A 19,619-nucleotide genomic window follows, 5' to 3' on the forward strand; every position below is an offset into this window, starting at 1 on the left:
GTTTTTTTTATGTGGTGCACCTGGTTATTGATTTATTTTATTTTATTTTGGCTGCTAAAAAAATGAGCAACTAATAGAGCGATTATTTCCACCTGTGTGATTGAACACATATTGGTAGCAGGCCGTGTCCCTCGCCTTCCTGCTCACGGGCGAAGACGAGCTTAATCGGGAAGGTGAATTGGGTTTAGGAGTGTTTTCAAAGCACATAATCCTCTTTGTGCTTTGTCTACTGAGACCCGATGGGGGTTGTATCTTATAGCGGACCTGGGAGCTGCAGACAGACAAACAGGACATATCATGGACCTATGTGCCCTTTCACTGGCAGTGCCCGCGCAGGACTACATGTGCCAGCAGAGCCTGCAAATCCCCGTCACTTCCATGACTACTGAGCATATTTATAAAGCTGTGAAGGTGACTTTCATCAAACTTTCCCTGGTGGTGAATCAATCACTGTCATTTAAAATGCATGCACATTGCACATGGAAGATTCACTTGCAATGAATGTTCGGTGAATGTCCCATTTACATATTTTTTAAATATACCCCTATGTGTTGGTTAATATAACTCCAAACCCAATTATTCATAAACTTTAAAACATTACCAGACCCCCAACAGTAAAATCAGTCTCTATATGCAGTAAAGCATGCTTGTTCTACTCACTGTGGAACCTAAGGGGTTAATCCTCAGCATTGTGTAAAAAAGGCTGTTTGATCCTGTCTTCTCTGATCCTCCCCTTCCTCCACAGTCCCCAATCCATATCCTGATAGAACAGAGCCTTGGGGGCACTCTACACATGCTCAGTTTGGTGTGTATTGCTAGAGTTTATTTTTTCACTCGGCCCTGTCTCCCAATTGTCCCGCATTGTCACACACATGCTCCCCTAGTGGAGACCAAAGGCATTGCTCAGGCATGGTCCACTGTTGTCACTATAATGAAGCTGGTCCAGAGAAGGTGAAAAAGGCTGGAGGAGATCAGCAGCACGGAGAAAGGACTGGGAAGATAAAAAGCAAGGAAAATAATATTGCAATTGTTTAGGACAGGGCTTGACAAATTTGCTTTAAATCTAGGAGCCAGCTAAAAAAATAGGAGCCAGTTTTTTAAACTAACAAATCTTATTGGTGTAAGAAGTCACATGTTCCTAAAGGTCAGCTTATCCTTTAACCCCAGAGCCATGTTTGCGTTTTTTGCACACGTTTAAAAAATTATTTTAGGCCTGATAATTACATAAAACCACCAAACAAGATATATTTTCCAAAAGCAGACACCTTAGAGTATAAAATAGCGGTAGACCCAATTTTTTATGTCACATGCTATTACCGCAAGTTAAAAAAAACACATTAACCACCTGCCTACTGGGCACTTTCACCCCCTTCCAGCCCAGGCCAATTTTCAGCTTTCAGTGCTGTTGCACTTTGAATGACAGTTGGGCAGTCATGCAAAGCAGTACCTAAATGAATTTTATTCCACACAAATAGCGCTTTCTTTTGGTGGTATTTAACCACCACTGCGTTTTTTATTTTTTGCTAAACAAGTGAAAAAAGAATTTTTAGAAAACAAAACAAAACAGTTTTCATAGTTTGTTATTACATTTTGCAAACAAGTAATTACCGTATATACTCGAGTATAGGTCGATCCGAATATAAGCCGAGGCCCCTAATTTACCACAAAAAACTGGGAAAACTTATTGACTCGTGTATAAGCCGAGGGTGAGACATGCAGCAGCTACTGTTACATCCCTGTGTCCCGTCCATCCCTGTGTCCATACCTGTGTCCCGTCCATGCCTGTGTCCCGTCCCTCCCTGTGTCCATCGCAGCCTACCTGTCTCTTTGCCTTCTGCAGCCTCTGTGAGCCATGCCGCGCCGCACCTCTCCTCCTCGTCTGACAGACGGCGGCCATTCCACTGTTCAAAAGCCGCGCCTCTCTGTCTGTGATAGGCGGAACACTCAATTTCCCAGCAGTCAGTGTTCCGCCTATCACGGACATCCTCTCATCCTCGTCCGTAGTATGAGAATGAGCGGATGTCCGTGATAGGCGGAACACTGACTGCTGGGAAATTGAGTGTTCCGCCTATCACAGACAGGGAGGCGCGGCTTTTGAATAGTGGAATGGTCGCCGATCTGCGTGACTCGAGTATAAGCCGAGGGGGGCACTTTCAGCCTAAAAAAAGGGGCTGAAAATCTCGGCTTATACTCGAGTATATACGGTATTCTATTTCATTGATGTGCGCTGAGGTGGCTGCACTGATGGGCACTGATAAGGCGGCACTGATGGTCACTAATAGGTGGCACTGATAGGTGGCACTGATGGGCACTTATAGGCACTGTTAGGTGAAACTGATAGGCAGCACTGATGATGAGGCACTGATTGGCAGCACTCATCAGCACTGATAGGTGCCACTGGGGGGAACTGATGGGCATTGATAGGAGGCACTGGCAGGTGGCACTGGTGGGCACAGATGAGGCGGCGAGCATGAGGAAAAAAGAATAGCCGATCATCAACGCTGTTTACATCACACAATCAGCTGTCATTGGGTCGGCCCCTTACTCCGATCTATGATCAGCCGAGTCTCATTTACTCGCTGATCACAGAGTGCACAGCGAAGGAAGATCATGCACGAGAGGGCATGCATGGATGCCCTCCCGGCAGTTGAGCTGCTATTTTAGCTTGGCTAAAATATAAAAGCCGTAGGCGTATATGTGGGAGTGGGGGGCTCAATTTTTTGGGGGGGAGGGGATTTTATGTGCTTGGGTGTAACTTTAATTTTTTTACAATTAAAAAAAAAAAATTTTTCCCACCACATAGGGATCAAAAAGTCCCCCGTGTGATTTTTTTTTTTTGGTGACATTTAGGGGTTGATTTACTAAAGGCAAATCCACTTTGCACTACAAGTGCTCTGCAAGTGCAACTGCGATCCCTGATGCATGCCATCGCAGCGTCAGGGATAAGAAACATAGAAAAGAACAGCGGTTCTCCTGGCATGCAACAGCAACGCATGTTAAATTGCAGAGGTGTGAACAGGGGCCTATTAGGCTAGGTTCGCATTTGTGCATTGTGGGAATGTGTGCAACATTCTGTGCGTTCCCGTAGCACAGAAACAACGTGCATCCCTTTTGCAGGCACGTAACGGTGCAACAAAAAGTACCATGAGTTCTAATGCAGTGCAAAAAAAAAAAGAAAGGTTCATGCACTTCTTTTGTGCAATTTTTACATGTAGGGTAACACATTGAAATGAACGAGTTGCCCGAAACAAGATGCACAAAATCGCATTCATACCTGCACCTTCATTTAACATGGTTTCCTATGGGACACGTTTACACCTATGCATTTTTCAGCGGCTGCATTTTTTTAAAAGGCTCGGAGACTGGTACTCACACATGCAATGCACCGATTGCTGCACGATTTGAAATTGCGGGCAGAATTGCCAAGTGTAAATGGGGGCAGTGGGTTATTAGATGGGTTTCCACCCATGCCCACAAATGCCGCTGGGCGCTTTATTACCCATCCATTTATTACCCAGAAGCTGGTGGTATTTGTGTGCATGTGTGGAAATTCAATGTGCAACAGGTCTCCTCCAGCTCTCAAATGCATTTTCTAACTTTTTTGCGTGCATGCGTTTTTTTTTTTTTTTAAATGGCAGGACAGAGGGCAATCCAAGAGCGGCATAGTCCCACTTTATTGCGCATAACATTAGTTACAGGAACATGTGCATGACTGTATTGCACAGGTGCGTTTCAGCTTTAGGCTGGGTTCACACATATGCAATAGACGTGTGCACTGCTGAAAAATTTGTACGGTTTCATTCGTTTTTTTTTTTTTCGGAAATTCAAAAATTCGGAAATTAGAAAATCCGAAAATAAGAAAGAACAAAAATTCGAAAAAAGAACAAAAATCCAAAAATTTGAAATAATAACTAACTATTAAATTATAGGTATTGGAATTTCCTTTCAAATTTGGCTGTTAGTGAACGTAGCAAATGCAAATTTATCTGAAGTAACGGATTATCCAAAATAATAAATGAATGCCGCATCTAAACAAATGGAACAGAACAAAATAATAATTATTAATAATAATAATAATAATATGTTTTTATTATGAGTGTTACTTATTATTATTATTTTTTTACGTTCCATTTGCTTAGCTGCGGCATTCATTATTACGGATAATCCGTAACTTCGGATTAATTATTATTTGTTACGTTCACTAACAGCCAAATTTGAAAGGAAATTCCAATACCAATAATTTAATAGTTAGTAATAGTTAAGTTATTATTAGTTAGTTATAATTTCAGATTTTCGAATTTTCGGGTTTTTGAATGTTCGGACTTTCATTAATATTTTAGGAATTTTGTTCTTTAGAATTTTCTGACTTTCACTCGAATGCCCTGTGCACACAGTCAGACATTCCAACGACAAAATCCGTCAGATTTTTTCCGATGGATTTTGACCCAAACTTGTCTTGCATACACACGGTCGCACAAAGTTGTTGGAAAATCCGATCATTCAGAACGAGGTGACGTAAAACACGTACGATGGGGCTATAAAGAGGGCCAGTAGCCAATAGCTTTCGTCTCGTAATTTATTCTGAGCATGCGTGGCACTTTGCCCGTCGGAATTCTCTACACACGATCGGAATTTAAACGATCGGATTTTGTTGTCGGACATTTTTAGATCCGGCTCTCAAACTGTGTGTCGGAAATTCTGACGGAAAAAGTCAGATGGAGCCCACACACAATCGGATTTTCCGATAACACAGTCCGATCGCACATTTTCTGTCGGAAAGTCCGACCGTGTGTACAAGGCAATAGTTTTTGATTTTTTTCGAATTTCCGAATTTCCAAATATTCGGAAACATTTGGATATTTCCGAATAAACAAATTTGTCTTAATTCCTTAAAAAAACGAATTCGGAACTAAACTAATTACACATGTCTAATATGCAAATTGAATGTGGGTTTCCCCGCATCTAGTCCGCGTGACATGGTGACCGGCTCTCATAGGCCCCTTTCACACTGGGGTGGTTTTCAGACGCTACAGCGCTAAAAATAGGACCTGAAAAAACCCCGGAGGGTTTTCACACTGGAGCGGTGCGCTAGCAGGATGGTGAAAAAAGTCCTGCTAGCCGCATATTTGGAGTGGTGAAAGGAGCGTGTGTATTCACCGCTCCTACCCATTGAAATCAATGGGACAGCATGGCTATACCGCCAGCAAAGCGCAGCTGCAGCGGCGATTTGCGGGCGGTTTTAACCCCTTTTCGGGCGCTAGCAGGGGTTCAAACCACCCCGCTAGCGGTCGCAGACCGCCGCTAAAACGTCGGTAAAGTGCCGCTAAAAATAGTGGTGCTTTACCGCCGAGGCCCACACCGCCCCAGTGTGAAATGGGCCATACAGTAAAGTATTTATTCCAGAAATAGTCGCACATAAAAAAAGTAACATACAAAGGCAAAGCCGATACAATATTGCACATAGTTAAAGATTGCATTGCATTTAAAGTACACGAGTATGCATGATATCTATAACACCCGACGCGTTTCGAGAGATGGGGCTCATTCTTCAGGGATGTATGCATATGGGATATATCTGGAAATGAATAGTCAAAAAGTAATGTAACACATGAATAAATGATGGACAAATGATAAGAGGGTCCTCACAGAAAAAGGAAAGACCCCATACTCACCAATCAGCAAAGTCTAGGTTCAGTATGTTCACTGAGGATGGCATCAATTTGCCACCTGGGCTTTGCCGATTGGTGAGTATGGGGTCTTTCCTTTTACTCTTTTTCCATTTCATATACTACAAGGCCAGTACTGAAACAAGGCCATCCAGTGCCCAGGGTGAAGATACCACACTGCACCCCCCCGCTTCTCTTAGAGTTAGGGTCAGGGAGTCCCCATCACTACAAAAAAAACATTGTGCCCAGGGCAGCCGGCCCTCCTGCCCTCCCCTTGTTCCGGCCCTGTACAAGGCTATCAGTAGCCCAGCCTCCCCCCCCCCCCCCCAAGGTGGCGATATAGCGGGGAGCGCAGCAGTGAGACATCTGGCTGGATGTAGACTCGCTCTCTGCTCAGTGAAAGTCCCCATCGCCGCAGGTAGAAGAGTTAATTGAACGTTCGGCATGAAAACAATCTGAGTGCTCCGGAGAAGCCAATTTTAGCTCTCGGAATAAAAAAAAAAGGTGAAATTTAAAAAAGGTCTCTTTGAAGGAAACCGTCAGTGACCTAATTTACTCATCCACCTTGGAGTATGTGCGCGGTCAGCGACAAGTGAGTCAGCGGGAGCGACAGAATATTTTCTTTTCGGGGGGCATCGATTAATACCTATCACAGCACAGAGAGGTTGTTTTATGACGGCACTGCAACCTTTTATTCTGTGCAAACAAAGGCAGGCGCTGAGCTTCTGAAGGGGCCGTGAGATCTATAGGGGGAGGGGGTGGGGCGGCTTAGGGAGCGATGAGCTCACAGCGCATAACGCTGAGAAAGGCCGCAGCCAACGCAATGCACCCTTTAAAATGGACCTTAGTAACTTCACAAGCCTGCATGGATACATTTCTGACACCATATACAGCACTATCTTTTTTTTTTTTAAATGCTCCACCTTTCACAAATAAAAAGCTGTCCTTCATCTCCAGTCAGTGTCAAGGCTGAGATGATGTCATCAGTCTGCTGCAGGCAGGAGGAAACATTTCCTTAGTCTCCTCTCTCCCAGTGATCAGTCTGTTGCAGGTAGTGGGAAATGCTTCCTTCGTCTCTTCTCCCCCTGTGATCAGTCTGCTGCAGGCAGGAGGAAGCATTTTCTTAGTCTCCCCTCCCCCAGCGATCAGTCTGCTGCAGCCTGGTGAAAGCATTTCCGCAGTCTCCCCTAACCCCGTGATCAGTCTGCTACAGGCAGGAGAAAGCATTTCCTTAGTCTCCTCTCCCCCCAGTGATCAATCTTCTGCAGGCAGAAGGAAGGATTCCCTCATTGCCCCCCTCTCCCCCCCCAGTGATCAGTCTACTGCAGGCAGGAGGTAGAATTTCCTCAATCTCCCCTCCCTCAGTAATCAGTCTGCTGCATGTAGGGGGAAGCATTTTCTCAGTCTCCCCTTCCCCCCGGTGATCAGACAGTATAATATTTCAGACAAGCTTTTTTATCATTTAAAAAACATCTTTTGCTCCAGTTAGTGGTTTTGCCTTGGCTAAGATGATGTAATTCGCCTGTTGCAGGCAGGAGCAAACATTTCCCTAGTCTCCCCTCACCCCAGTGATCAGTTTGCTGCAGACAGGAGGAAACATTTCCTCAATCTGCCCTCCCCCAGTGATCAGTCTGCTGCAGCAGGAGGAATCTTTTCCTTAGTCTATCCCTCCCCAAGTGATCAGTCTGTTGCAGGCAGGGGGAAGCATTTCCTCAGTCTACCCTTCCCTTGGAGATCAGACAGTATCATTTTTCAGACAAGATTTTTTATCATTTAAAAACCATCTTTGGCCTCCAGTCAGTGGCTTTGGCTAGGCTGAGATGATGTCCTTAGTCTGTTGCAGGCCGGAGCAAACGTTTCCTTAGTCTCCCCTCCACCCAGTGATCGGTCTGCTGCAAGCAGAAGGAAGCATTTCCTCAGTCTCCTCTACCTCAGTGATCAGTCTGCTGCAGGCAGAGTAAACATTTCCTTAGTCTCCCCTTCCCTAGTGATCAATCTGCTGCAGGCGGGTGGACGTATTTCCTCAGTCTCCTCTCTCTCCGTGATCAGAGTGCAACATTGTACCTTTGTAGTGAGTCACAAGGTGAGAGGTAGCAGCAGGGGCTAATTTGTGTCAGGCATTTGTGAACACGGCCAAGAACCGCACCGACCCCAGGATTTACATGACTGTGTGCTGGCCGGCACCTCGATCCGCAAAGTAGATGGTGACCCTGGATGATGCTTGAACATAGATGGCGTCGTCATTCTGGAGAGAAAAGCAGATGAAAGGCCTTGTCAAGGAAAGCATTGTCATTTCTGGACACCCTAAAGGGGGCGGCTATGATAATACGCCTTCAAATAGCATTATGTACTTTTTCTGAACCCCACATCTTGCGCGTGTCTGGAGGTGGCAGCAGGCAGGTCACGTGGTCCATTGAAAGCACTCCCTGTCTTCTGTAAACCTTCCAGCTGCTGCAACTTGGCAGTGATCACTAGAGAGAGGGCAAGTATATTATATTTCTTAGATATTACAAGAAAACCTTCCCTACAAATTTCCATTTTCTCTTAAAAAAAAAAAAAATTAATTATGCATGTCGTAACGAATTCCGTTGGCGCCTGAGCTTCCGCCGATAACGCTCGTGCTATTATAAGACGTAGAAGGTGTTGAGCGTATGACTCACATCTGCTGAGAAAGGAACATGTTTTGTTAAAGAAGCACCCCGATCTAATTAACATGCAGCTTGTTATTTTAAAAATAAGTATTCCGGTTGAAATCAAGATAATAAAAATTCTTTCCTTTGCGACAGTATGCAATTAATTAGCAAATCCAGTGCCTGACACCCGTACATGCTATGTGTCTGCACCGCTATGTCCTGCTGGTTTATGGAAGACAGGAAACTCACAGCAATACTAAGCAGCGAGCTTAGCTTAACCACTTAAGGACCGAGCTTCTTTTTTAGATTTGTTGTTTACAAGTTAAAATTGCTAGAAAATTACTTAGAACTCCCAAACATTATACATTTTTTTTTCTAACGCCCTAGAGAATAAAATGGCGGTCGTTGCAATACTTTCTGTCACACCGTATTTGCGCAGCGGTCTTACAAGCGCTCTTTTTTTTGGGGGGAAAAAATACAACTTTTGAATAAAAAAATAAGACAACAGTAAAGTTAGCCCAATTTTTTTTTATATTGTGAAAGATAAAGTTACGCCGAGTAAATGGATATCCAACATGTCACGCTTCAAAATTGCGCCCGCTCGTGGAATGGCGACAAACTTTACCCTTAAAAATCTCCGTAGGCAACGTTTAAAAAATTCTACAAGTTGCATGTTTTAAGTTACAGAGGAGGTCTAGGGCTAGAATTATTGCTCTCAATCTACCGATCGCAGCGATACCTCACATGTGTGGTTTGAACACCGTTTTTATATGCGGGCGCTGCTCAGCGGGGCGAGGCAAGTATATTTTATTTCACATTTTATTTTTTTATTTTTACACTTTTTTTTTTTTTTAATTGTGTCACTTTTATTCCTATTACAAGGAATGTAAACATCCCTTGTAATAGAAAAAAAACATGACAGAGCCTCTTAAAGCGGGAGTCCGCCAGGAGTGCGCGTTTTTTTTTTTTTAAAAGCCAGCAGCTACAAATACTGCAGCTGCTGACTTTTAAAATAGTGACGGGTCCAGCGCGCCCGCGATGTCGGCACCCAAAGCCGATCTCTCGATCGTCTCTCGGGTGCTACCGCCGCCATCTTGGGTATGGGAATCAGGAAGTGGAGTCTTTTGGCTTCATTTCCCGGTTCCCTACTGCGCATGCGCGAGTCGCGCTGCGCAATGAGGATGGACCCGCTGCCTCTGGGATCCGTGTGTTTCCCAGCAGGCAGCGGGGGACTTTCGGAAAGGGGCGTAATCTACGCCCCTTTCCGCAGAGAGCTATCCCGCAAGTGGGTGCAGATACCTGTACTGTACAGGTACCTGCACCCCCCTCCCCCCTGAAAGGTGCCAATTGTGGCGCCGAAGGGGGGGAGGATTCCAATGAGCAGAAGGTCCACTTTAGGGTGGACCTCTGCTTTAAATATGATATCTGGGGTCAAAAAGACTTCAGATCTCATATTTTCACTAAAATGCAATAAAATATATTTTTTAAAAATTATCATTTAAATATTTTTTTTAAAATGTCCCTTTAAGAGCTATGGGCAGAAGTGACGTTTTGACGTCACTTCCGCCCTGCAATGTCATGGAGACGGGTGGGGACCATCTTCCCCTCACTCGACTCCATGCCAAGGAAGGCACAACATCCGATCGCTTACGCCGCTGTCAACGGCTGCAGTAACCAGAGGGCACCAGAGTGTGGCGGGAGGGGGAAGGTTTCCCTCTCCCGCTGCTGATAAAAGTGATCTCTCTGCGAATCCGCCGCAGAGACCTCTTTTATCTTGAAGCGGACCATTGGCCGAACAAGAGGATACCGGGGTTATGGCAGTTTATGGGAGCTCGACTCGCGCATGCGCAGTAGAAAACAGGCTGTAAGGCTGCAAAGCTTCACTTTCTGTTTTCCTTACTACAGATGCTGCCACCTGCGCCCGAAGCCGATTGAAGAATCGGCTCGGGAGAGGACACCGCGGAAACCCTGGACAGGTAAGTGTCCTATTATTAAAACTTAGCAGCTGCGGTATTTGTAGCTGCTGTCTTTAAAAAAGAATTCTGAAGCAGCTTGCAGGTCCTCTTTAAATAATTAGGCTGCCCTATGCATTTTGTAAAGCGTGACAATGTGCAAAAAAAAAAAAAAAACGCACAGAAAGATTCACATTCCCTTGATTCTCAGATGTGAATGCAGCCTTAGGCTGGGTTCACATATATGCGAATTGGATGCGTTTTTAACCACATCCAATTTGCATAACTTGTGAATGTGATCGCCTTCCAATGCAGCCGCGGCGCGGTTTCAAAAAAGGTCCTGTGTGTTTTTGGGTCCGGTTCAGATGCGATGTCAGTTAAAAATTTGCATCTGAATTGTACGGGAACCGGTGAACAAAAACACACCGGACTGCCGCACCGAAACCACGGCCGCACATGTGTGAACCCAGCCTTAGAGTCATCATTTCAGTGACTCTACTCTTATCAAACAGCTCAGTGGGAGGTTTCAATCAGAAATACCGAGCTTCAAGGCAAAGCTACTTCTGCAATGCTGCCCCCTTTAGCTATCCCACACTACTCTGGGAATCCTTTATTTGTAAAACAGTAATTGCATACTGTATGTATAGTACAAAACCCGACATAAAGAAATAATTTAAAAAACATATAAAGAGTGACAACTAAAGTAAATGTCATCCAAACCCTGAAGATTCGGAGGCCGCGGACCCTCTGATGTACTGTGAGCGCGGATGAGGGATTTGTTTTGCGCGTTTTGCGTTCTGCGGGTTTATGTTTTCTTTATTTCTCCATGAAGTTTCCCCGGAGATTCCGCCTTTGTCTGGCAACAAAGACTTCCTTCGGCTTGGAGAAGAATGATTAATAGAGTGATATCCAGGCGAGTGATAGCGCATGATATGCCACTGATGATGCAGCGCCAGGCGTCCTTTTTGACGTTGTGTTTGATGTTTGGCGTGTTTTCTTTATTATCTCTAGTGAATTGAATCTCCTGAGGCCGCCATTGTGGCAGGCTCCCGGTGAGCTCTGCGCGGTGTAGAAAGGGAACTGTGACAACGCCGGGAAATCCTCTTCAGGGGGTCTCTGCTTTTCTGAGAGATGGATCCAGATCAACTTCCAACACAAGCGTATCAGACATAGAATATGACTAATAGGGCCCATTCAGACCTCGACATCTCGTTACACATGCGTGTAGATGCTCATTTTTCTCCCATTCATCTGCACTGCGTTAAGGCAGCCTGCTAAAAGAAATGGGTTGCCAGTGCACTAAATCATGCAAAAAAAATAAAAATGGCCATGAACCTTATTCGGCAACACACGGTCACATTTTCCGATGAAAAGCTCTCATCGGTCTTTTGCTGGCCGAAATTCCGTGTGTATGTGGCATTAGAGTCTGCAAAAGACTTGAGACTGGTGCGGAGGTTCACCTTCCAGCAGGACAACGACCCTAAACATACAGCCAGAGCTACAATGGAATGGTTTAGACCAAAGCATATTCATGTGTTAGAATGGCAAAGTCAAAGTCCAGACCTAAATCCAATTGAGAATCTGTGGCAAGACTTGAAAATTGCTGCTCACAGACGCTCTCCTTCCAATCTGACCAAGCTTGAGCTATTTTGCAAAGAAGAATGGGCAAAAATGTCACTCTCTAGATGTGCAAAGCTGGTAGAGACATCCCCAAAAAGAAAGGTGGTTCTACAAAATATTGACACAAAAAAAAATTGAAAACCATTTATCATTTTCTTTCCACTTCACAATTATGTGCCACTTTGTGTTGGTCTATCGCATAAAATCCCAATAAAATACATTTACGTTTTTGGTTGTAGCATGACAAAATGTAGAAAATTTCAAGGGGTATGAATACTTTTTCCAGGCACTGTACGTCTGCAGTCTCTGATGCTGAATATTAACTGAATTTCATATGTGGCCCTTTTATGATGTCAGGGGCTCCCATATGTCAAAAATGTGATCGCCCATGCTAGAGCGCATCACTTGAGAGACAGTTCTGAGTCTGCTGACATCACATCCAAGATGGCAGCACCCAGAAGCAGTCTGGGCACATTTGGATGCCTACACAAGAGAGGCTTTTACATAATGAAATAAAAAATACCATTTATATAAATATATATGAATGATCTGATGACTGATCAATGGGTACATAGCAATCGTCAGTACCTAGCTTCTGCTGCACTCATCACGGCATGTTAACCAGCGATGGCGCCAGAACCATTAAGCTTGGGTGACAAGTTTGACGATTAAATGAGAACAGGGCCTTTGCAATTCAACCGCTTGTGCAAACAGCCGCAAGCGCAAACTCTCCGAGCTACTTAGACGCAGCTTTGACATAATGCATCCCCCCGGCTGAGCTGCCGCAACATCTGCTGCCTCGGCACCTGAGACCACATACCTGTCATAGAGAGAATCTACCATAGAAACAAATCTTCACATATTCCTGGCTCAGTGCCACAGATCCAATCTGTGATGTAGCACAAGTACGGCTAAAGGGGGGCTTATCTGGGGACGGGTCACTTTATTGGAGAAAATTTAGGGAGCTCATTATTTATTCTTGTCTTTATTTATTTTTTCTGTAACTTTTACAGTTTGCTGTTCCATGTTTCCACAAATTATTATTCCTCTACTGACCATCTGTGTTTCGTGGAAGCAACCCCTCTTCCTTGCTAAACAACTGCTAAGATAAAATTTCTGCCGTGCTGGTAGCCCATTGTCCAATGATAGTTATCTATCTATCTATCTATCTATCTATCTATCTATCTATCTATCTATCTATCTACCCAGTATGTGTCTATCCAATCTATCTTTAATCTTCTTTTCTATACATAATAAAATATAATATGTAATAAATAATATATTATCTATCTATCTATCTATCTATCTATCTATCTATCTATCTATCTATCTATCTATCTATCTATCTATCTATCTATCTACTGTATCTATCTAGTACCTGTCAACATCTATCTTTGAATGAACAATATATTACAACTATGTAGTTGGGCATTATGAGAAAACTTAACATATCATGTATTATTTCTAGTATGAATTCTATCTATCTATCTATCTATCTATCTATCTATCTATCTATCTATCTATCTGTCTGTCTGTCTGTCTGTCTGTCTGTCTGTCTGTCTGTCTGTCTGTCTGTCTGTCTATCTATCTATCTATCTATCTATCTATCTATCTACCCAGTATGTGTCTATCCAATCTATCTTTAATCTTCTTTTCTATACATAATAAAATATAATATGTAATAAATAATATATTATCTATCTATCTATCTATCTATCTATCTATCTATCTATCTATCTATCTATCTATCTATCTATCTATCTATCTATCTACTGTATCTAGCTAGTACCTGTCAACATCTATATTTGATGTATTCTTCCTATACATAATAACATATAATACATAATGAATATACAATATATTACCACTATGTAGTCGGGCATTATGAGAAAACTTAATATATCATCTATTATTTATATTATGAATTCTATCTATCTATCTATCTATCTATCTATCTATCTATCTATCTATCTATCTATCTATCGATCTATCTATCTACCTATCTACCTATCTACATATTATCTGTCCATCTATCTATCTATCTATCTATTCAGTATGTGTCTATCCAATCTATCTTTAATCTTCTTTTCTGTACATAATAAAATATAATATGTAATAAATAATATATTATTATCTATCTATTATCAATGCATTCTATCTATCTATCTATCTATCTATCTATCTATCTATCTATCTATCTATCTATCTATCTATCTACTTTATCTAGCTAGTACCTGTCAACATCTATCTTTGATGTATTCTTCCTATACATAATAACATATAATAAATAATGAATATACAATATATCACAACTATGTAGTCGGGCATTATGCGAAAACATAATATATAATCTATTATTTCTATTATGAATTCTGTCTATCTATCTATCTATCTATCTATCTATCTATCTATCTATCTATCTATCTATCTATCTATCTATCTATCTATCTCTCTAATTACCTATCTATTCTATCTTTGATTCATTCTTTCTATACATAATTTAAATATAATACATAATGAATATAGTTATACAGTGTATTCTATTACAACTACAGTGGGGAAAATAATTATTTAATCCCCTGCAGATTTAGTAAATTTGCCCACATACAAAAGAAATGAAGGGTCTATCATTTTCATCATGAAGAGAACAGAAAAGCGCCCATTAAATGTAATATTTAATGTATATAAAAACAGAAAGAACTGCGCTTGTCAGATACAAAAGTCAATATTATGTGAATAGCAGCACCGCTAACATGAGATCTAATCACATCAACAAGTATGTAGAAACAATTGTGTTGCGCTTAAATAACTAAAGTGAATTAAAAAAATAATAATATAAAAAAATTTAATCAAAGAAATTCAAAATAATTTAGGTCCATGTGTCTTCAATATGACATTAGAATGCTTTCTCATTAGTAAACAGATGCAGAAGTTCTTATCCACTCAGCTTTTCCACCTTGTGAGAAACACCACCACCATAAGTATGGATGTACGCTTACCAGAGAGTGTTGACCCCCTATTACGGGGGGTCTAAATGGGGCTCTTATATCTCATATGCTCCATCCATGGTGACTTCTCAGCATCAGAAAGACGAGGGAAATCATCCAAACATCATATGGAAACTAATACTCCTCAGATATTCAGCCAGCAAAAGTCGGATTTGAGCTTTTGGTCAGAAATTCCGACAGTGTGTACGCTCCATCGGACTTTTGCTGGCAGAATTCCACGCAGCAAAAGATTGCGAGCAGGTTCTCTATTTTTCAGTCGGAAAAAGTTCCTAACCGAAAATGCGTTGGTCTTTATGTAATCACGCATGCTCGGAAACAATTCAACACATGCTCGGAAGCATTGAACTTCATTTTCTCGGCTCGTCATAGTGTTGTACGTCACCTCGTTCTTGACGGTCGAAAGTTCCAAGAACTTTTGTGTGACCGTGTGTATGCAAGCCAAGCTTAAGCGGAATTCCATCGGAATAACCATCCAAGTTTTTTCTGATAGAATTTCTGATCTCGTGTATGGGGCATTAGTCTTAGATCTTGGTGCTCAGTGGAATATGTCAGCAAAGAGATGCTTTGGACAAAAGAGTTTCCACCTCCGTGCTTGATTGTAGGGATGGTGTTCTTAGGGTCATAGTCAGCATTTTTCTTCCTCCAAACACGGCACGTTAAAGGGGTTGTAAAGGTAAATGTTTTTTCACCTTAATGCATTCTATGCATTAAGGTGAAAAAACATCTGACAGTGCCTACGCCCCCAGCCCCCCCCATTTTACTTGCCTCACCCCTCGAAAGTCCCGCGCTCGTCCCCCGACATCCTTTCCACCGCTCAGCCTGGCCCGCTGATTGGCTGGAGTGGATGGATGGAAAGCAGCGCAGCCATTGGCTCGCGCTGCTGTCAATCACATCCACTGACTCGGAGCGCCGGGGGGCGGGGCCGTGTGATACAGCGAGCGGCTATAGCCGCCGGTTGTATCACGGGAGCGCACCCGCAGATGCTTCTCACCATGCGAGGGAGCTCGCATGAACGTGAGAAGCATCTGCGGGAGGAAGCAGAGACAGCCGTCAAGGGATTCCAGAAGAGAAGGTTCGGGGCCACTCTGTGCAAAACGAGCTGCACAGTGGAGGTAAGTATAACATGTTTGTTATTTAAAAAAAAAAAATTCACTTTACAACCCCTTTAAGTTAATGCCAAAGAGCTCAATTTTGGTATCATCTGACCACAGCACTTTCTCCCAATCATTCTCTGAATCATTTCACAATCGTTCACACCTAGGCGTTTTTGGGCATTTTTCTGCTGTAAGCCTCAGCTCTAAAAACACCCGACAAGCAAAATCCCATTCATTTCAATGGCCCCTGTTCACATCTGAGTGATCTGTCGCCTGAAGCAAAACGCCTGTCGCTCAAAAAAGTACAGGATCTTCTTTTTTGGCAGATTACAGGCGTTTTACTGCCTTTACATTGGTGAACTTTTAATCTTGAAAAGGCCTGTACAAAAACGCTACAAAACTCTGCAAAAACACCCGAAAAATTGCTAGAAAGACGCAGGAAAAATAGCAGCGACTAGGTGCGAACGGAGCCTTAGATGTTCATTGGCATGACTGTACATATGCCTTCTTGAGGAGGGGGACTGCCCATTTTTGGAGGAAGAAAAATGCTGACTATGACCCTAAGAACCCCATCCCTATAGTAAAGCATGGAGGTGGCTAAAGGTACAGGCCGACTTTGCCGCATTGAGGGACCATGTATTGTAAAATCTTGGATGAGAACCTTCTTCCCTCAGCCAGAACACTGAAGATGGGTCATGGATGGGTCTTTCAGCATGACAATGACCCAAAACATATATCGCCAAGGCCACAAAGGAATGGCTCAAGAAGAAGCACCTTAGGGTCATGGAGTGGCCTAGCCAGTCTCCGGACCTATAAAACATTTATGGATGTAGCTGAAACTTCGAGTTGCCAAGAGACAGCTGAGAAACTATCTTCAGGCCGGTCACGTGACTCGTGGCCACTTTACAGCTCTGATACATGGCTTCTGCGAAAAGGGCCGAAATCTCCCTCTGGCGTCAGTCGAGGAGATCTCCCGCAGAAGCCCTGTCTCAGAGCTCCAAAGCGGCCGCAAGTCATGTGACCGCGTCACGTGAAGATAGCTCTAAATAGGTATTTACAACGCTCATTTTTCAAAATGACTTGCATAGTGTGATATGCCAGGCTCTAATAGAGGGGCTGGCAGTGACCATTGTAGGTTTTTCATTTTTAATAATAGTAGCGGCGGCGGGAGTCGGGGCAGACACAGAGAGGGAGCTGACAGGCAAGGAGGAGGGAGAGAGGAGAGCAATGTGGTCAGGGCTCAGAACTTCTGATTTTCATGGTCAGTACAGAGAGGGGATACAGGAAGTAGCAGGTTCAGGGAGGTTTTTTTTTTTTTTACAGACGGGGGCAGATTACACAGCACAAGCACCGTGCTGTTTAATCTGCTTTAAGGGACCAGGATCTGCATTTTTTTTTTTTGGGGTTAACAAACAATTTAATATTTTTTAATAATAAATAATATATTTTAATAATAAATAATATATCATTATTTATTTATTATCAATTCTATCTATCTATCTATCTATCTATCTATCTATCTATCTATCTATCTATCTATCTATCTATCTATCTATCTATCTATCTATCCTATACATAACAACATATAAATTACAACTCCGTAGTGGGGCATTATGGGAAAGGTGAATTGTGTTTTCTCTGGTAATTGTCTCAGCTGGAATCTTGGAATGTTTTTTTCTATGAAGTCTCTGTACACAAATATAACAAAGAAATATCACCGAGTAGTTTCATAGTTGACGTTTGTCTTTGTTCCTTTACAGAGAATACGTTTTCAATTATCAGTGCTTTTCAGCCATTCGGATTCGATCTTTCATTCTTTCAGCTGTCACTTTCTTTAAAGAAGACCGGTCATTTCCACATAGGTACTAAATGGGCTGCAGCAGTGCAAGGCTTGTAGATGACAAATGTGGGGGCCCCAAATCCCCAGCCAATCAGCTTCAGCTTTTTACTGGTAGTATCTTGAGCTTCCCCTCCCATTGGAAATAAGTCCACTGATCATACTCTGTTTCCCCGAAAATAAGACCTAGCGTGATTATCGGTGATGGCTGCAATATAAGCCCTGCCCCCCAATATAAGCCCTTGTTAAAGTCCTTGTAGGTCTTCTTTTCAGGGTAGGGCTTATTTTCAGAGAAATGGGGTAGGACTTATTTGGGGGGTAGGGCTTAAATTGCAGCCATCGCCGACAACCACGCTAGGTTTTATTTTCGGGGAAACAGTGTAGTTATTAGCCAATAGGAGATTGCAGGAAGTGGGAGGGCTCTTGACACTACCAGAAAGTGTTGAAAATGATTGAGATTAGGAGGACCCAAGGTGCTATAATGGTCATTGTATTGTCACAGCTGTCCCAGCACTTTTATGGTGATGACAGGTGATTGATGTCTATAGGGCACCTCGGACAGTTGTTATTTCAGACATTTTGAATAAGGTGGTCCATTACAGTTTTTGTTAACGCTGTCCTCTATTTTTGTCTCTTCCAGGTACCTATCAAGGCCAGTGGGCCGCGGGAATACGACAAGGGTTCGGAGTGCGCCAAAGCGTTCCCTATGGGATGGCTGCAGTTATCAGATCCCCTCTTAGGACCTCTATAAACTCGCTCCGTAGCGAGCATACCAATGGCACGGCCATGCACCCGGACGCCTCATGTGGGGTGGCCGGCAGCCCCGCCGTGTCCAGGGGAGGGTTTGTGTTGATGGCGCACAGCGACGCGGAGATGTTAAAGAACAAGAAGAAGGGCATCTTCCGGAGGTCCATCCTCAGCGGACTGAAGTTGCGCAAGTCGGAGTCAAAGAGCTCATTGGCCAGTCAGCGGAGCAAGCAAAGCTCCTTCCGCAGCGAGGCCGGCATGAGCACCGTCAGCTCCACCGCTAGCGACATCAACTCCACCATCAGCCTAGGCGAAGGCGAGACGGAGCTGTCGGTCATTGAGGACGACATCGATGCCACCACCACCGAGGCCTATATGGGCGAGTGGAAACACGATAAGCGCTCTGGCTTTGGGGTGAGCCAGCGCTCCGATGGGTTGAAGTACGAGGGAGAGTGGGCCAACAACAAGCGGCACGGCTACGGTTGCATGACCTTTCCGGACGGTACCAAGGAGGAGGGAAAGTACAAGCAGAATGTCCTGGTGAGCGGAAAGAGGAAGAACCTGATCCCGCTCCGGGCAAGCAAGATCCGGGAGAAGGTGGACCGGGCCGTGGAGCAGGCCGAGAGGGCGAGCAACATTGCCAAGCAGAAGTCGGAGATTGCGGCATCAAGGTGAGGAGGCGGGGTTCTTGTGCATGTGCATTCTTGGAGGGAAGAGATACATGGTTGCCAACATTACCCGAGTTTGTGGGACAGCTGAAGGGGTGGAGCTTTCCCCCGAAATAGGTGGGGTTAAGGCATGATTTAATATGTTTTGGTTGGAATTATATTGGACCAGGGGTGTGGCCTGCTTTACAGTGGCATATAATCAGGAATGTCGGGAAATGTGTAAGTAGAGTTTTAGTGTTAGTGTTAAGGGCAAGGTGTGGGTTAGTGTTAGGACTGCAGTTAAGGGTTACCATTAAAATCAGGCTTATTGTTAAGATTTCCATTATGGTGAGGTTCAATGCAAGTATTACTATTAAGGTGACTTTTAGTATTAGGATTGCCAATGAGGAGAGGG

The 19,619-nt window shown here is 43.4% G+C and overlaps 1 protein-coding gene across 1 annotated transcript in view; it reads left to right on the top strand.

Moving 5' to 3' along the window:
• Positions 1-19,619, top strand: part of JPH3 (junctophilin 3) — a 162,359-nt gene that overhangs the window by 63,127 nt on the left and 79,613 nt on the right. Inside the window, exon 2 of the mRNA XM_077453355.1 lies at positions 18,451-19,228. Coding sequence (XP_077309481.1) covers positions 18,451-19,228 — 778 coding nt within the window. The remainder of the gene's footprint in view (positions 1-18,450; positions 19,229-19,619) is intronic.

This window comes from Lithobates pipiens, unplaced genomic scaffold, assembly GCF_037356315.1.
Source record: "Lithobates pipiens isolate NorthernLeopardFrog02 unplaced genomic scaffold, aLitPip1_a1.2 Scaffold_10, whole genome shotgun sequence".
NCBI classification, from domain to species: domain Eukaryota; kingdom Metazoa; phylum Chordata; class Amphibia; order Anura; family Ranidae; genus Lithobates; species Lithobates pipiens.